Source organism: Thalassophryne amazonica, chromosome 3 (genome assembly GCF_902500255.1).
Source record: "Thalassophryne amazonica chromosome 3, fThaAma1.1, whole genome shotgun sequence".
NCBI lineage: Eukaryota > Metazoa > Chordata > Actinopteri > Batrachoidiformes > Batrachoididae > Thalassophryne > Thalassophryne amazonica.
This window is the reverse complement of record NC_047105.1, coordinates 52,079,790-52,096,312: the sequence shown is the minus strand read 5'-3', so window position 1 is coordinate 52,096,312 and position 16,523 is coordinate 52,079,790. Positions and strand designations below refer to the sequence as shown.

At 41.5% G+C, this 16,523-nt stretch overlaps 1 protein-coding gene across 6 annotated transcripts in view; it reads right to left on the bottom strand.

Annotated features, from left to right (window-relative positions):
* kaznb (kazrin, periplakin interacting protein b) overlaps positions 1 to 16,523 on the bottom strand; it is a 465,815-nt gene that overhangs the window by 103,708 nt on the left and 345,584 nt on the right. For all 6 annotated transcript variants that reach the window (XR_004559532.1, XR_004559533.1, XM_034166256.1 and 3 more), the window contains exon 5: positions 1,020 to 1,127. Coding sequence is in view for 4 of the 6 variants with exons in the window: in XM_034166256.1 (XP_034022147.1) it covers positions 1,020 to 1,127 (108 nt within the window). In the remaining 2 variants the exon portion in view is untranslated. The remainder of the gene's footprint in view (positions 1 to 1,019; positions 1,128 to 16,523) is intronic.

Below are 16,523 nucleotides of genomic sequence, written 5' to 3'. Positions count from 1 at the left end.
AGGTGTGTGAGTGGGTGTGAATGTGTTTGTTTGTCTGTTTGTGGCCCTGCAACAGACTGGTGTCCTGTCCACGGTGTACCCCGCCTCGCACTCTATGACTGCTGGGATAGGCTCCAGCCCCCCACGACCCTTGATTGGACTAAGCGGTTGAAGATGAGTGTGTGTGTGTGTGTGTGTGTGTGTAAGAAATTGGTAAAGTCTGACATCAAGTGTCAAGAAATGAAAGGAGATGTTCGATTCTAAGAGGGATAAAAGTAGTCACTCTTGTATGTCAATATGAGCGGCGGTACCCAGTGAAGATGTTGCTGTCTGTGTCTGTGTCTTACTGCGGTACACCACCAGATGGCTTGTGCTGTGTATAAATGTACTGATTGTCCCCAGTGCAAGATTTTATTTTGACTGGGGTACAGGCATATAGCAGCAAACAGCTGCAAAATGAAAGAGAAGACACTGTATTTCAAGTACTCTTAATATTCCTAGAAATGAATTGGGTATCTTTAATAACAATATAGATGTAATTGATGTAAACAGAGTACTGATGTTATGATCAGTACTCTGTGTGGTGAGTATTAACAGACGGATTGACTACCACAGGAGAAAGATTGAAATGGCTGTTGTGAGTCAGACAAGCTTTCATCGTTCAAACTGAGGATAACAGAAATAAATGCCAATCTTTGCACATTACCGTACAAATTCAAGCTGTATTATGATTTTCAGATTTTCACAGAGAGAAGCTTTTCTCTCGCAATAATGCAGTCAATGTATGTACAGCTTTACGCTACAAACACAACAGTCAGCATCAAGCGATGGAAGGTCGTGATCAATTAAAGCTTGCACTAAGTGGTTAGGCCCTTGTGGCCAGCTTGTCCGAGTTGTTATCTGATTTTTGTCACACTCTTAACCCATGCAGACCGTTGGTCTAGCGTTCACCTCACAGACAAGCCAATAGCTCTGTGTCCTTTAACTGTCAGAATAAATCACTGAGCATGCTTCCTGTTGTCACCAGGGCAACACCCTACCTTTGCCAAGCGAGCAATCCGCAGTGCCAAAGTCCATCAAACTGGATATCTCTCTCGGGCAGCACATATCCGTCACCACTGTCTTCTGGCGGTGATGAATGGAGGGGTCTGCAGTGGAAAAATTCCAGAATTACATTATTTACATACTGAGCTGAATAAATCACGTTAGTGACACATTCTTCTAAATTCCTTTTCCCACAAGCTACATTGTGCAAATATGTTGCACTCAAGCTACGCGTGTACGTCTGTGTAGCTGCAAAGTGCGTTTGAAATGAGATGATTCATTCCAAGGCGATGTCATTTTGACAAACACTGCCGAGCTGCTTTCAGGCACTTCTCCCCATCAGATAACTGCTGTGGCATTTCAAAGCAATAATAACACACAGGCTGTCTTTCAAACCGTGCATGCTGGCTCCACTATTACACAGTGTTAGTCAGATTTCTCCCTTAGATCAGTGGGTTTCTCAATTTTTACAACTTTTCTTTGTTTTCACTTAAGCCCCTCATTGGACTTTGAGTTTTCATTAAGATACAAGGTCTATTGTGAAAGAAAGAAAACAGCCAGGGATCACAGAGTTCATCATCAGACACTTTAAAATGAAAGAAAATGCAGATTAAAGGAGTGGAAAAACATAAAACATAAAATTGAACTGCATTGTCCAAATAAAGAATTAGTAGTATTCAGAGTATAGGCCCCCTGGCCCATACTCTGAATACTTAGATAAATTTGGTTCGTTTATCTCTAACTTGTCAACTACTGCAGATAACATTCTGATTATTGGTGACTTCAACATTCATATAAATAAGGCTTCTGATCCCCTCTGCAAATTATTTATGGATTTATGGAAATTATGGATGTAACAGGAGTCTAACAATGCGTTCAGGATTCGACGAACATTAGTGGAAATACCCTGGATTTGGTTCTCGCACGTGGTATTGCTGTCACAAATATTGACATCACGCCTCTTGCAACAGTGGTCTCTGATCACTTACTTATTAAGTTTACAGTTTGGCTGCTTGTTTAGTGGAACAGCAACCTTATTTATCATTGCTGCAACATATGAACTCCTCTACAACAACTGAACTCAAAGCTAGACTGCCTGATATCTTAGCTTAATGTTTGGAAAATGCCTAATCAATAGACAGACTTGTGGACAGTTTAAACTCAGCGCTCAAAATTACACTTGACATGAAAAGTTACGTGCAGGGTTTTGTACCAGTTCTCACAGTGGCACGTCTCCAGCTTGTATGGTCTAGGCTCCAGTATTGTATTTAGTTTGAGAAAAATAATAATGAATAAATAAATAAATAATAAGAATAAAAACCAAATGAGAACAATAGGATTCTCAGCCCCCCTGGGACTGGGAACTGTGTTGCTTTGCAACTGCTGTTCCCAGCCCTTGCCTGGGCTTGGACCACTAATTATAACTGTAATTGTTAAATATAAATATATTTAATGAATATATAAACATATTAAATACAAATACAGCCTGTTTAATAAATGTAAAAATACATTAAATATAAATGTTTAAATCTCAGAAAATTATGCTAAATTGTACCAGCTAAGTGACGTGCAGTGATGTGAAGTTCTCTCATGGTACAGGGAGTCCCTAACAGGAAGTGCCAAGTTTTGAGTCCACAGTGAAACAGGAAATGTTAAATGTTGAACACTTCCTGGATTGACACTTCCTGCATTGACAGACGAGATCTTGTGGAATCTTGTATGAACTCAGTGGCAAGTTCACACAGAAACAGGAAATGCCAAATTTTGAGTCCACAGTGAAACAGGAAATGTCAAATGTTGAACACTTCCTGGCATTGGTGGAGCTAGAGCGGAGGCTAGAGTTTCACTGGACTCCGTTAAAATCTGATTGGACACAGATGATTGACATGTCACAGCACCACACATCTGGTTGAAAAGAGCTGCATTTTGAAATCAGTGACACATATTGACTGCTAGCTTCCTCCTACAGTAGTTGGTGCTGTGTACCACAAAATGTTCTAATCCACCTTAGTAGAAGAAGGAAAATGTTTGACTCATATTTGAACTGAACACGTTGTTGGAAACATGGACTAATAATGACAGTTATGAAAGTTATATTGGTGAGTAAACAACCGATTTCCTGCCAGAAATGAGGTCCAGGTTGTTAAAGGCAGCATTTCTCCTTTAATTCGGGTTGCCTTTTGTGCTTTGGGAATGTGTTTTGGTGGCGCCCCCCAGAAGCTGAAGGGTTTTAGCCATGCTAATGCTCCCATGAAGCATTTGCTCAAAAAAAGTCTGAAGGACCATGACATGGTGAGATGATGACGAGCGTCGCTCGTTCATGTCTGCGACATATACATATTATAGAAATACACCTCTAATTTTACAAACAAAGCCTCATATCGTTTACCATCATTAAAGTATATTGTTTAATTTGACATCAGTTTGCAGACGTTCCCTGTCTGTACACTGTTTTTCCAGCTCTTCCTCCAGTGGTTTGAAGCTACGATCTATAAATTCAAACTGTATCTCATGTGGCAGATCATGTCTGTACTACAAAGTGTCCTTGAGCAAGACAACTCCAAATTGGTCCCAGTGTGTAGTTGAATGTGACGTAGAGCTTATAAGCTTTGGGCTTCTGTTCGCAAGTGGAAAAGCTTTGCAGAATGGAAGTCTATTTACCAGTGCATAAAATACTACCTGTTATGAGATGCTGGTAAGCCAGATAGCAGCTTTGTAAAGCAATATAGCTACATGGAAATGTGTTCTTTGAAAAAAAGACAGGCAGGTCTCCATATACTGACCGAAAACTTTCTCACTGAAAGTACATCTGCATAATATCTTTCTCAAACAATGGAGGTTGAATTCAACAACACATCTTCCTCCTCCTGCTTTGTCAGTGCAAGTTCAGGTGTTGACCTTTCCTTCAGTCTTTAATATGGAGATGGGACCACTCTGTGTTTGCTTTCATTTGTATCAACAATAATGAAAAAGAGAGAAACGGAGAGGCTGAAGCTGCTGAAAGATGAACTACATTCCTACATGAGGATGGCACTTTGCACATTTAAAATAAACATTTAAATGCATCCATTAAGAGCCAAAGTATCTGTCAGGTAGAGAGAATTCATTTTGCCTGTTTTATATTATGAAGCCACCTTGATAATTTAAGTCATTTTCATGGTTGCAACTTGAAAGGATCACTCGCTGTCACAGTGCTTGTGATCGTGTCTGCTCCATCCACTCCATGTCGTATTTGTGTCATTGATGTAGTGTATCTGATTTAATTCTTTCTTCATATTTGTGTCATTAATGTAGTGTGTTTGAATTAATTCTTTCTTTCTCCCGAGGAGTGAGCGAGATGTCAATTACCTCAGTTCTGAGCCTCGACTCTGAGAGGCTAAAGGTTATGAAAATAATGAGGCATCACTCTGTGTTCTGTCAGTACCTCGCAGTACCAGCTCAGGTATTCAGGCAGCACAGCTTCATGCATCATGTGCTACAGAGGATCGGCAGTACTGATGAGTTCTTCTCTTTGACTCAAAAGGCCCCATCTTGACCATCTATGACACACAGGCGACTGTGCATATTATGAATGTCCATTTAGGGCACATCTGACTCTTTTGTACTGGATAAAGATGTAAGTAATCAGAGCACAAAGTTGGGCGCAGGGCATAAGATGGGTGGATTTGTCCTCTTCATTAGTAAAAAGTGTATTTTGGAGATAACGTAAAATAAACCAATCAGAGTGCCAGCCGTCATTTGCTTGAAGAGCCAGAGCGCACAACATGCTACGCCTGAGAACATGGACTCCAGTGTGTGGATTTCTGTTAAGAGGTTTCAGCCAACCTGTCAGAGTGAACCAGTGGAAGCAGCCACCAAAGCTCCCAGAAAAATTAGTATTTTTTCCCAAGAGTGTTTACTTTTCTTTTGTTTTGATGGTGGTGGTTTCCCATTACGTTGTGTATACAAGCAAGGCGTGTGAACCTGTTTATGTAAGGTATGTCTAGGCACTGTGTCCTTAAAATACCACAAATGCGCTGCACTTGATGTTATACTGGGTTTTTGTTGGTCTATCATGAAATGCACCGTGGTCAGATCATACTTTTAGACCACCACACCCAATGGCTACACAATTCTACTTGTGGTTTAAAGGACGCGGGCACTGGGCATGAAAATCACCGCTGCATCGGGTGAACATGAGGGATGACACTTGCGTTGCACTGCGCGTTCCTTCACTCTGGGTGGAAGGTAATCAATCAAGTCAGCTGTTAGACTCACTGATTGCAGGGGAAACCTGCACACGGTAGGCACTTGGCTTCAGACTGCTGATATATGGAATGCAATTGACCAGCTTGCATATCATAAATTTTGCATAGAAATAATAATAAGAAGAAAAATCTGAAAAAGGCGCTTTGTTTTTCCAGTGAAATATTCTGCTAGAGTCATATTAACTATTATCGTTAAAGGCTCTGTCACACCTTGAAGATTTAGCCAGCATATGACAATCGTTTAAAAAAAAACAAAACGCTGGCATAAGTCCAATAAGTTAAGGGTAAGTTTTTATAAGTTAAGAGCATTGTTGTGTGGGCCGCCAGAAGAGGAGGTACTGCTGGCCCACCACCAGAGGGCGCCCTGCCTGAAGTGCGGGCTTCAGGCACGAGAGGGCGCTGCCGCCACGGACACAGCCGGGAGTGACAGCTGTTACTCATTACTTCCTGACAGCTGTCACTCATTCTTCATCACCTCACTCCATAAAACCCAGACGTCATCTCCACCTCATCGCTGAGATATCGTACTTCATTGAAGGTAATATCCTCAGCCGTTTTGTGTTACAATATATCTGTATATTGTGAGTGTTTGCAGGAGTACCGGTTCCTCTTTCTGTGGAAGCTGAGTGAGTGCAGGACGGCACTCTTTTCCCCTGAGGAATCACTGCGGTACTCATCACATATTGAGTGAGAGGTGGAGGTGGCATTCCCACCGTTGTTGTTGCTGGGTGTACACACACCCACACTTGACTGTCTTTGTTCTCGCCAGCAGTACCAGATCCGACAGTCGGAGACGGTGATCACCTGGGAATTCGGGACTTGGCGGCTCCAGTATTCACCAGGTTCGGTGGTGGCGGAAATCGTGTGGTTCCGGCCCTTCTCAGGACAGACGTCTTCTATCCTCGAGCCTGCCCACACGTCACCTTTGTAATTTGACTGTAATCATATTCTGAGATTGTCTGTATATTCGTTGTGCACATTTCACAACATTAAATTGTTCCTTTTTGGCTCATTTATTGACCGTTCATTTGCGCCCCCTGTTGTGGGTCCGTGTCACTACACTTTCACAACAAGCATGTTGAAGCTCGCTGATGTATGTCATAATAAGCTGAGCTCTTCAAAAAATTTTGGGCATGCTGAAAATTTTCAATGCATGCCAGCGTGTGACTCATATGTCCCACACATGTGGGACATAAGTTGTGGGTAAGTTATGCGATTGTTGGCACACATTTCTTGTAATTTTCTCATGAGCTTAAATCTGTCCATTAACGCTGGCCACTGATTGGCTGAAAGCTACAGTCCTCAAGCAGACACTGTTTCATTCACACGTGGAAAAAATATAAAGTCTGACCTGTTCATGTCAGTCCAATTTACCATCATAGATGGACATGAATCCACATAAACCTCCTTATTTTTGAAAATGATGTCTGGAAATCCTTTAATTTGTGGATGGAAACGTAACATTTTAAATCAAGTCCCTCGATGTTTTTTCTGCTGCAGGTGCGTTTCTCATGCTGGTGTTGTGCTCTGATCACACAGAAGCACTGTGATGATTTAAACTTTTAAAGCATCGTCGCTGTCGATGTGGTCATCAGACGACCTGATCGATCGATCAGAGTGATCACACCTGATTAATGCGCTGTAACTGTCGATGTGATCATCAGAAGACTTGATCGATCAGGTGTGGTCACGCCTGATTAACGCGCTGTTTAAAAATTTAAAGTGCTGTTGCTGTCAGGGATCACGACACAGACAGATAAGCACTTCATTCAGATCACACCTGATTGCAGTCAACTGGTGCTTTAAAAGTTTAAATCATCACAGCGTTTCATTATTCAGATCTGTGATGACCTGATCAGCAGACCTGAAAGCAGCCGTTCGGCGCATTCAACATTTCAAGAGTCACAGCACTCCATTCATTCACGGCAGCATTTCCCACAGCCAGTCCACTCATCTGCATTCTGTACACAATGAAACTGGTACACCAAGATAAAAAATTAAAATAAAATAATGTCAAATTATTCTGTTTCTGACTGGCACCACACCATGCAGTACCAACCCGAACTGCTGGATTGAAACGGGGCTGTCTGCATACACTAGCTAATCATTGAGGTGTGACAGCTGCATGAATTTATTAGACATACGCCAGCGTGCACCAGTGTTTTTCATATGGTCAGCATACGAGGTCTGTCAATAAAGTAACGGTCCTTTTTATTTTTTTCAAAAACTATATGGATTTCATTCATATGTTTTTACGTCAGACATGCTTGAACCCTCGTGCGCATGCGTGAGTTTTTCCACGCCTGTCGGTGACGTCATTCGCCTGTGAGCACGCCTTGGGAAGGAGTGGTCCCGCCCCCTCGTCGGATTTTCATTGTCTGGAAATGGAAGAATGAAAAAGACTTTTTTGCCATCAGAATTTTTTCAGAAGCTGTTAGAGACTGGCACCTGGAAACCATTCGAAAAATTTATCTGGCTTTCGATGAAAATTTTACGGGCTTCACAGAGAATAAGGTCTGTTAGTACAGCTTTAAGGACCCCTTTAAGGACGCTCGGCGCGCCACGCTCCGAGCTGCGACGACGCGGCACAAGCCACTGGACCATTTCTAAAAGGATGGCTCTGTGGATACGAGACCATCGTGTGCTCTTTCTCTGGTTATCGCAAGAGCTGGACATCAGCCATTTTCCAGCAGATTTCACTTTTAACAAGAGATTTTGTCATGGAAAGCCGCGCGGAGGCTTTGTGCGTCACGACCGATTCGCTTTGGAAGCGAGACAAAGGAACATCTCCGTTTCGGCGTGTCAGAGGACAAGTTTGGACATGTCTATCTCATGTCTGGTCCGGTGGCTTGTGCCGCGTCATCGCAGCTCGGAGCGTGGCACGCCGAGCGTCCTTAAAGGGGTCCTTAAAGCTGTACTAACAGACCTTATTCTCTGTGAAGCCCGTAAAATTTTCACTGAAAGCCAGATAAATTTTTCGAATGGTTTCCAGGTGCCAGTCTCTAACAGCTTCTGAAAAAATTCTGATGGAAAAAAAGTCCTTTTCATTCCACCATTTCCAGACAATGAAAATCCGATGAGGGGGCGGGACCACTCCTTCCCAAGGCATGCTCACAGGAGAATGACGTCACCGACAGGCGTGGAAAAACTCATGCATGCGCACGAGGGTTCAAGCATGTCTGACGTAAAATCATATGAATGAAATTCACATAGTTTTTGAAAAAAATAAAAAGGACCGTTACTTTATTGACAGACCTTGTACGCAGGCTAAATTGTCAAGATGTGACAGTGCCGTTACACAGTAACCGGGTCCATGGTCCAAAATAGGAGGTTCACTGGTCCTCACCTGTATCTATCTATTTGAAGACCAACTCCCTCACACACTCACTGACTCCAGTAACCCTAAATATGACTGTTAATTGCAGGGAATTGATGAATTAAAAAAATGTTTAGAAGCTACATCCAAAAAATGGCCCTCCTGTGTCTCTCTGTTAGGCTTTTCAGTTTCATGTTTTTGGTAACTTCAAGATAGAGAGAACATGCAGCAAGCAAATAACTGCAGAAACTTTCCCGGGCGGAGGTACTATTCAAATCTTGCCTCAAGTGTGAAAGATGATGGAAAAAGACCTCCCACAGAAAGCAGAAATAACAGGTAACAATCACTGATGGGCAGACTTCTAGTCTTTGTCCGCACTTAGCTGACCTTTAGTTATACCAGTATTCAGTCTGTTATGTAGCAGATAGACAACATCCTGTGTCAGTCATCACAAAAGAAACAAACGATCACCGTGCATGTGCGGCGTCGCTGCTGTGCTGAGTGCAATTACATGAGTGCACGTCATGTACAACCCCTGGCAAAAATTATGGAATCACTGGCCTCGGAGGATGTTCATTCAGTTGTTTAATTTTGTAGAAAAAAAAAGCAGATCACAGACATGACACAAAACTAAAGTCATTTCAAATGGCAACTTTCTGGCTTTAAGAAACACTATAAGAAATCAAGAAAAAAAGATTGTGGCAGTCAGTAACGGTTACTTTTTTAGACCAAGCAGAGGAAAAAAATATGGAATCACTCAATTCTGAGGAAACAATTATGGAATCACCCTGTAAATTTTCATCCCCAAAACTAACACCTGCATCATATCAGATCTGCTCGTTAGTCTGCATCTAAAAAGGAGTGAACACACCTTGGAGAGCTGTTGCACCAAGTGGACTGACATGAATCATGGCTCCAACACGAGAGATGTCAATTGAAACAAAGGAGAGGATTATCAAAGTCTTAAAAGAGAGTAAATCATCACGCAATGTTGCAAAAGATGTTGGTTGTTCACAGTCAGCTGTGTCTAAACTCTTTACCAAATACAAACAACATGGGAAGGTTGTTAAAGGCAAACATACTGGTAGACCAAGGAAGACAAAGCGTCAAGACAGAAAACTTAAAGCAATATGTCTCAAAAATTGAAAAATGTACAACAAAACAAATGAGGAACGAATGGGAGGAAACTGGAGTCAACGTCTGTGACCGAACTGTAAGAAACCGCCTAAAGGAAATGGGATTTACATACAGAAAAGCTAAACGAAAGGCATCATTAACACCTAAACAGAAAAAAACAAGGTTACAATGGGCTAAGGAAAAGCAATTGTGGACTGTGGATGACTGGATGAAAGTCATATTCAGTGATGAATCTCGAATCTGCATTGAGCAAGGTGATGATGCTGGAACTTTTGTTTGGTGCCTTTCCAATGAGATTTATAAAGATGACTGCCTGAAGAGAACATGTAAATTTCCACAGTCATTGATGATATGGGGCTGCATGTCAGGTAAAGGCACTGGGGAGATGGTTGTCATTACATCATCAATAAATGCACAAGTTTATGTTGATATTTTGGACAATTGTAAGGATGTTTGGGGATGATGAAATCATTTTTCAAGATGATAATGCATCTTGCCATAGAGCAAAAACTGCAAAAACATTCCTTGCAAAAAGACACATAGGGTCAATGTCATGGCATAGGGTCAATGTCAATGAGCAGATCTGATTTGATGCAGGTGTTAATTTGGGGTATGAAAATTTACAGGGTGATTCCATAATTGTTTCCTCAGAATTGAGTGATTCCATATTTTTTTCCTCTGCTTGGTCTAAAAAAGTAACCGTTACTGACTGCCACAATCTTTTTTTCTTGATTTCTTATAGTGTTTCTTAAAGCCAGAAAGTTGCCATTTGAAATGACTTTAGTTTTGTGTCATGTCTGTGATCTGCTTTTTTTCTACAAAATTAAACAACTGAATGAACATCCTCTGAGGCCGGTGATTCCATAATTTTTGCCAGGGGTTGTAACTGTGACTGACTGAGATGATCCTGCACAAGTACAGTTTATGACAAAACACATTCGGATCAGATGATAACAGTGGACTGACTATCTATATTATAATAGACAAGTGGCCTTTGTGTGCATGCATGCTTGCGTGGGTCCCGCACAATTTATCACCAAATTGGATTTGTTGAAGGGATATTGGCAGGTGCCCCTCACATCGCGGGCCTCTGAGATATCTGCATTTGTCACTCCGGATCACTTCCTCCAATACACAGTTATGCCATTTGGACTGAGAAAACCTCCTGCCACCTTCCAAAGGCTGATGTCTATTGTATTGTCTGGTGTTAAGGACTGTGAGGTGTATTTGGATGATATTGTGGTTTACTCGTCCACTTGGGTTCAGCATGTTGAGAGCTTGCATGAGGTGTTTAACCGGATGCAGACAGCATCTCTGACTCTCAGTTTAGCTAAGTGTGAGTTTGGGAAGGCTATGGTAACTTACCTGGGGAAACATGTTGGGCAGGGCAGGTACGCCCGGTGATGGCCAAAGTTCAGGCCATTTTGGATTTTCCTGTGCCAGAAACGCGACGACAGCTTCGCAGGTTTCTGGGCATGTGTGGGTATTATCGGGTTTTTGTAAAAACTTTGCTAGTGTAGTTGCCCCACTTACTGATTTGACCAGCCCTTCTAATTTCTACAGATGGACCCCTGAGTGTCAGGAGTCCTTTGAGTCTGCAAAGGTGCTTTTGTGTAGTGCATCAGTGTTGGCAGCGCCGGATTTTGAGCGTTCGTTTAAGAGGGAGATAGATGCCAGTGCACATGGGGTGGGGGCGGCTTTGCGTCAAGAAGATGATCAGGGCATTGACCACCCAGTGTGTTACTTCTCAAAAAAGTTTGGTAAACATCAACTTAATTACAGCACTATTGAGAAAGAAGCCCTTGCTCTTCTCCTGGCCCTTCAGTATTTTGAAGTTTATGTTGGTTCTAGTTCTGTTCCTGTCCAGGTGTTTACTGACCATAATCCACTTGTGTTTCTGTCTCACATGTGTAACAGCAATCAGCGGCTCATGCACTGGTCATTATTATTGCAACCATTTAACATCCAGGTTCAGCACATCAAGGGAAATCAGAATGTTGTGGCTGATGCATTGTCTCGTACCAGAGAGTGAGTATCAAACATTTCTTTTAGGGGCAGAAATGTTTGATCTTAGGTGGGGGGTGTTATGACCCTGAGGTCATATGTAGTTTTGTTTGTAGCATATGAGTGTATTTACCCTCCCCACCTAAGTGAGGTGCTGCTTATTCTTTGTGAGTCTCTCTTGTTGTAGGTGAGCTTGTACAGATGGCATCGGCTGATTGGTCCAACAATGAAGGCTCCTGGCTTTATAGGGAAGGCTGAAACCAACCTCCAGTGCTCCACCCTCTTCCTGCTCCCAACTGATGTGTGTCTGAGGACACTTGTTTTTCTTTTGTTAATCTTTTTTTTGTATTCATTTTGTAATTATTTGTCTTGAAAAGCAGTCCAGTGTTTCTTGTTAGTAGGGGTGAGAAACCATGTTGTTTTGATAGTTTTCTCCTGTTTTTGCTTAGGAGCTTAGGTAAGACCACTGTTGTTTTGGTTGTTTTATTTGAGCACTAGGTAAGAACAGGGTTTTGGGGTAGATTGTTTTGTTTGTTATTTTGGCCTCTTTCTCACCCTGAAGTTTTATTTAACAATAATAAACTTGTTTTTTTTTGGACTGCAGACCTGGAAGTCTGGTCATCCTTGGGAGTGGGGAGCGGGGGAGTCATTTTTATGTTATGCCTTGGTTCACCCCTAGGCCCGGTCATAACATAAATTGGGCTTCGATCACGCAAAAACTTGAGAGAGCTGACATTTGCCATGTGTTATGCTTATGTATTTTGGGTCAAGGATGAATGCTGCAAAAACAGAAAGTTGATAGGACCAATAATTTTGGAGAAATTAACAATTTTAGCTTACCAGTAAACAATGAACACTGTGCTGCAATGCACCATGGGAGTTCAGGGTTTTGAGGTTTTAAATGTTTTGTGGTTCAACTGTTAAACAGTAATGTTAGTGTTATTGATTTATTGTGTTTTTGTAGTTCAATTTGTTTAATCAGTTTAGTTAAGTCTTATGTTGTTCTTACCATGAGTGACTTAAGTCTCATGTTAGCACCATGAGTGAAATATTTAGTGGTTTTAATGTCTTCTGTCACTGTCTTCTTTTGCCAAAAGTGGGTGCGTGCATGCGGATCACAGAGAAACTAAGGACAGCTGACATTTGCCATTTGATATCTATACAAGCATAGCCAAGAGGCCTGTGTGTGTGTGTGTGTGTGTGTGTGTGTGTGTGTGTGTGTGTGTGTGTGTGTGTGTGTGTGTGTGTGTGTGTGTGTGTGTGTGTGTGTGTGTGTGTGTGTGTGTGTGTGTGTGTGTGTGTGTGTGTGTGTGTGTGTGTGTGTGTGTGTGTGTGTGTGTGTGTGTGTGTGTGTGTGTGTGTGTGGAGAGCTGACATTTGCCATTTGGTATGCTTATGTATTTTGGGTCACGGATGAATGCTGTGAAAACAGAAAGTTGATAGGACAAATATTCTTGGAGAAATTAGCGATTATAGCTAACCACTAAACAATGGACATTGTGCTACAATGCACCATGGGAGTTCGGGGTTTTTGAGGTTTTAAATGTTATTGTGGTTTATGTTAGTTTAACAGTGTTACTAGTGTTATAGATTTATTGAGTTTAGTTACTTTAGATAAGTCTTATGTGCTCTTACCACGAATGACTTAAGTGTGATGTTGGTACCATGACTGAAATGTGCATTGCATTTAATGTCTTCCACTACAGTCTCTGTTCGTCAAATTAAAAGTACCTGCTTACAACAGACTGCAGAAAGACAAAAAGCTGTGTGTGTGTGTGTGTGTGTGTGTGTGTGTGTGTGTGTGTGTGTGTGTGTGTGTGTGTGTGTGTGTGCGTGTGCTTGCGTGCGTGCGTGCGTGCGTGCGCGCAATTTTGATTATGTACAAACTGTGGAAAGCTGATATTTGCCATTTTGTATGTTTATGTATTTTGGGTCAAAACTGAACATTGATACGATTAATATTTTTAGGGAAACTACATATATTAGCTAACAACAATGGATGTTACTATTTACATTGTGGACACACACACCATTCCAGCAGGGAGCAGTAAATCATCTATATATTAAAAGCATGATTCCTGTGTATGTCAGAGGAGGACGGTGTGTTAAGATTTGTAATGCAATTGAAAATAATCATGCTCTAAATTTCCAGTAAGAGGAGCTGTAGGGTTTTTCTTTTTTTAGTCATTACCTTTTCATCATGATGATGAAAGCTGCTGAAAGGTTTACTCAACACCTCAAGACATTTTGACACTCCTCCACATCACGTCTCCACTCAAAATGGTAAAATTTTATTTTATGGCCAATATACTGTCAGTACACCCAACAAAGGAAGGAAAGATTATTGACTTCCAATAAATGGGACAATACAATACAGAATGTGAGATAGTAAAATGAAAAATAAAAGTAAATAATCAAAATGTATAAAAATGTCTTAATATTAGGAAACCCTAACACTAGATTAAAATGAGGTGGACGAGTCTACCTGGTCTTTCAGTGGCCCTTGTCAGGAAGTTAGGGATAGATTTAGGTTTGATAGTTTTAGAACAAGGAACTTTTATCTGTCACTGTTCAGTACAATTACTTCCCACATTGTGATGACATCACATGCACAAGACAAGTATATATAGAAAGAACCAGCACAACACAAAACAGACCAGCATTTCTACTCAAAGTATGAAGTTCACTGAACCTGCAGCTTCTCCAGGGCTGGAGGAATTTTGTTGTTAGTTTTGTCAGTGCTGGATTCCTTCTCGTCAGATTTTCCTGCCTAATCTTCATCTTAAATCCATCCTCATCTGGCTTTCAAAGCATTGATGTTCTGCTCTGACCAGCTGTGACCCACAGTGTCAAACAGTTGAGCTGTGTGTGTGTGTGTGTGTGTGTGTGTGTGTGTGTGTGTGTGTGTGTGTGTGTGTGTGTGTGTGTGTGTGTGTGTGTGTGTACACAACACAGAGGTCACAAGGTCTTGTGAGGATTGTGGTTTTGGGAATCAAACCCAGATCTACATATTTGCAATCCCGCTTCTTATCCCACTGAGTCACCTGTTCTACAGGTCGAGGTAAATGTGGTTTGTGTGCTTTATTCACAGATTATAGGTAATACTCATCTTTCATTCATCTGATGATGTCATATAGAAGTGAAATATTTATGATGGTAATAATCTGACAACAAATCTCCAATATATATACCCAGTTTAATCTGAGTTTGGTGAGTAGTTGTGTTTTTTGTAGCAGACATTTGTCTGGTTTGTTGATTACATCTTTGCCTCCATAACTTTAGTTGAATACAGTTACATAGTGCACACAGTAGAGAAGCTTGAATCTTCGACTGGACTGGGTTGCTTGACGCGAGGATGTTTCGCTTCAAATCGCAGAAGCTTCCTCAGCTAAAATTCTTGCTCTGGTTGACTCTTGTAGAGAAGAAAATGATTTTCTTCTCTTGACTCTTGTAGAGAAGAAAATGATTTTCTTCTCTACAAGAGTCAAGACAGAAGTCAGAGAGCAAGAATTTTAGCTGAGGAAGCTTCTGCGATTTGAAGCAAAACGTCCTCGTGTCAAGCAACCCAGTCCAGTCGAAGATTCAAGCTTCTCTACTATGGAAACCACCTGGACAACTGAGAGCCTACACAGAAACAGTGCACACAGTGTTACATACTGTACACAGTGTTACATAGTGTAACATAAGCTAATGTTTTCTGTCTGCCTGTCTCAGCCTCTTTGTCTCTCTTTCTTTATATCTGTGGTTGTCCCTGCTTTCCCCCACAGCACCATGGCCATGAAGCCTTTGGTTGGATGGTATAAGGTGAGTAGCCTATGGAGGAGTGCTTCAGGTTGGATGTGACCCACGGTGTCAAACACATGAGCGCAAAATCTGTGCTATTAATGTGCTTTGGCTGCCCCAGTTTTGAACAGGGTCACCACAGCAGATCCAGAAGAGAGCCGCACAAGGATTTGGCACAAATTTTACACCTGATGCCTTTCCTGCTGCAACTCCAGTTTCACCTGGAGAAACATACAACTCCTGGTCTTCCTTACATGTCTTTTTTCCAAATACTGATCAGGACCTTGGCAGCACAATGACTTTGTGGTTAGCTCTGTTGCCTTACAGCAAGAAGGTTCTGGGTTCTCTTCCCACATGAACCTTTCTGCGTAGAATTTGAATGTTCTCACCATGTTTGCGTGGGCTCCAGCAGCTTCCCCACCACTTCCAAAGACATACAGGTTCGGTGAAATGGAAACTATAACATTGACAGCGGGCGTGCTTGTGTTTGTCTGTCTGTGTGTGGCCCTGTGACAGACTGGTGTCCTGTCCAAAACAAATCAAACATGCATACTAACACTATTAATTATTTTCACCTGTTGAATTTATCTTTCTGACCACCCTGAACACTTTCAGTCATTCTGTCACAGTGGACAGACAGTCAGTGTTAAATTTACACCAGAAAGTGTCCATATGTGTCCACCCTTTTTAGTGTTAAATGAACACTTTTTGTGTTCACTTAACACTAACACTGTTAAAGTTAGCATTAGAAAAGCGTCAATTTAATATTGAAAAGTGGGAATTTAGCACTGGTTGTGTTAAATGAATACTTTGAAACCGTTAAATTAACATTAACAGTGTCAAAGTCAACAATATAAAGTGTTAATTTAACAGTGAAAAGTGTGGACACACCAACACTCTCCTGTTAATGTAACATGATTTTCCTGTGCATAGCAGGGAAATCATGTTACACAGGATATCAAACTTGTCCTATCGATTAACCTAAAGCCCCCATCACACATAGCAAGAATGTG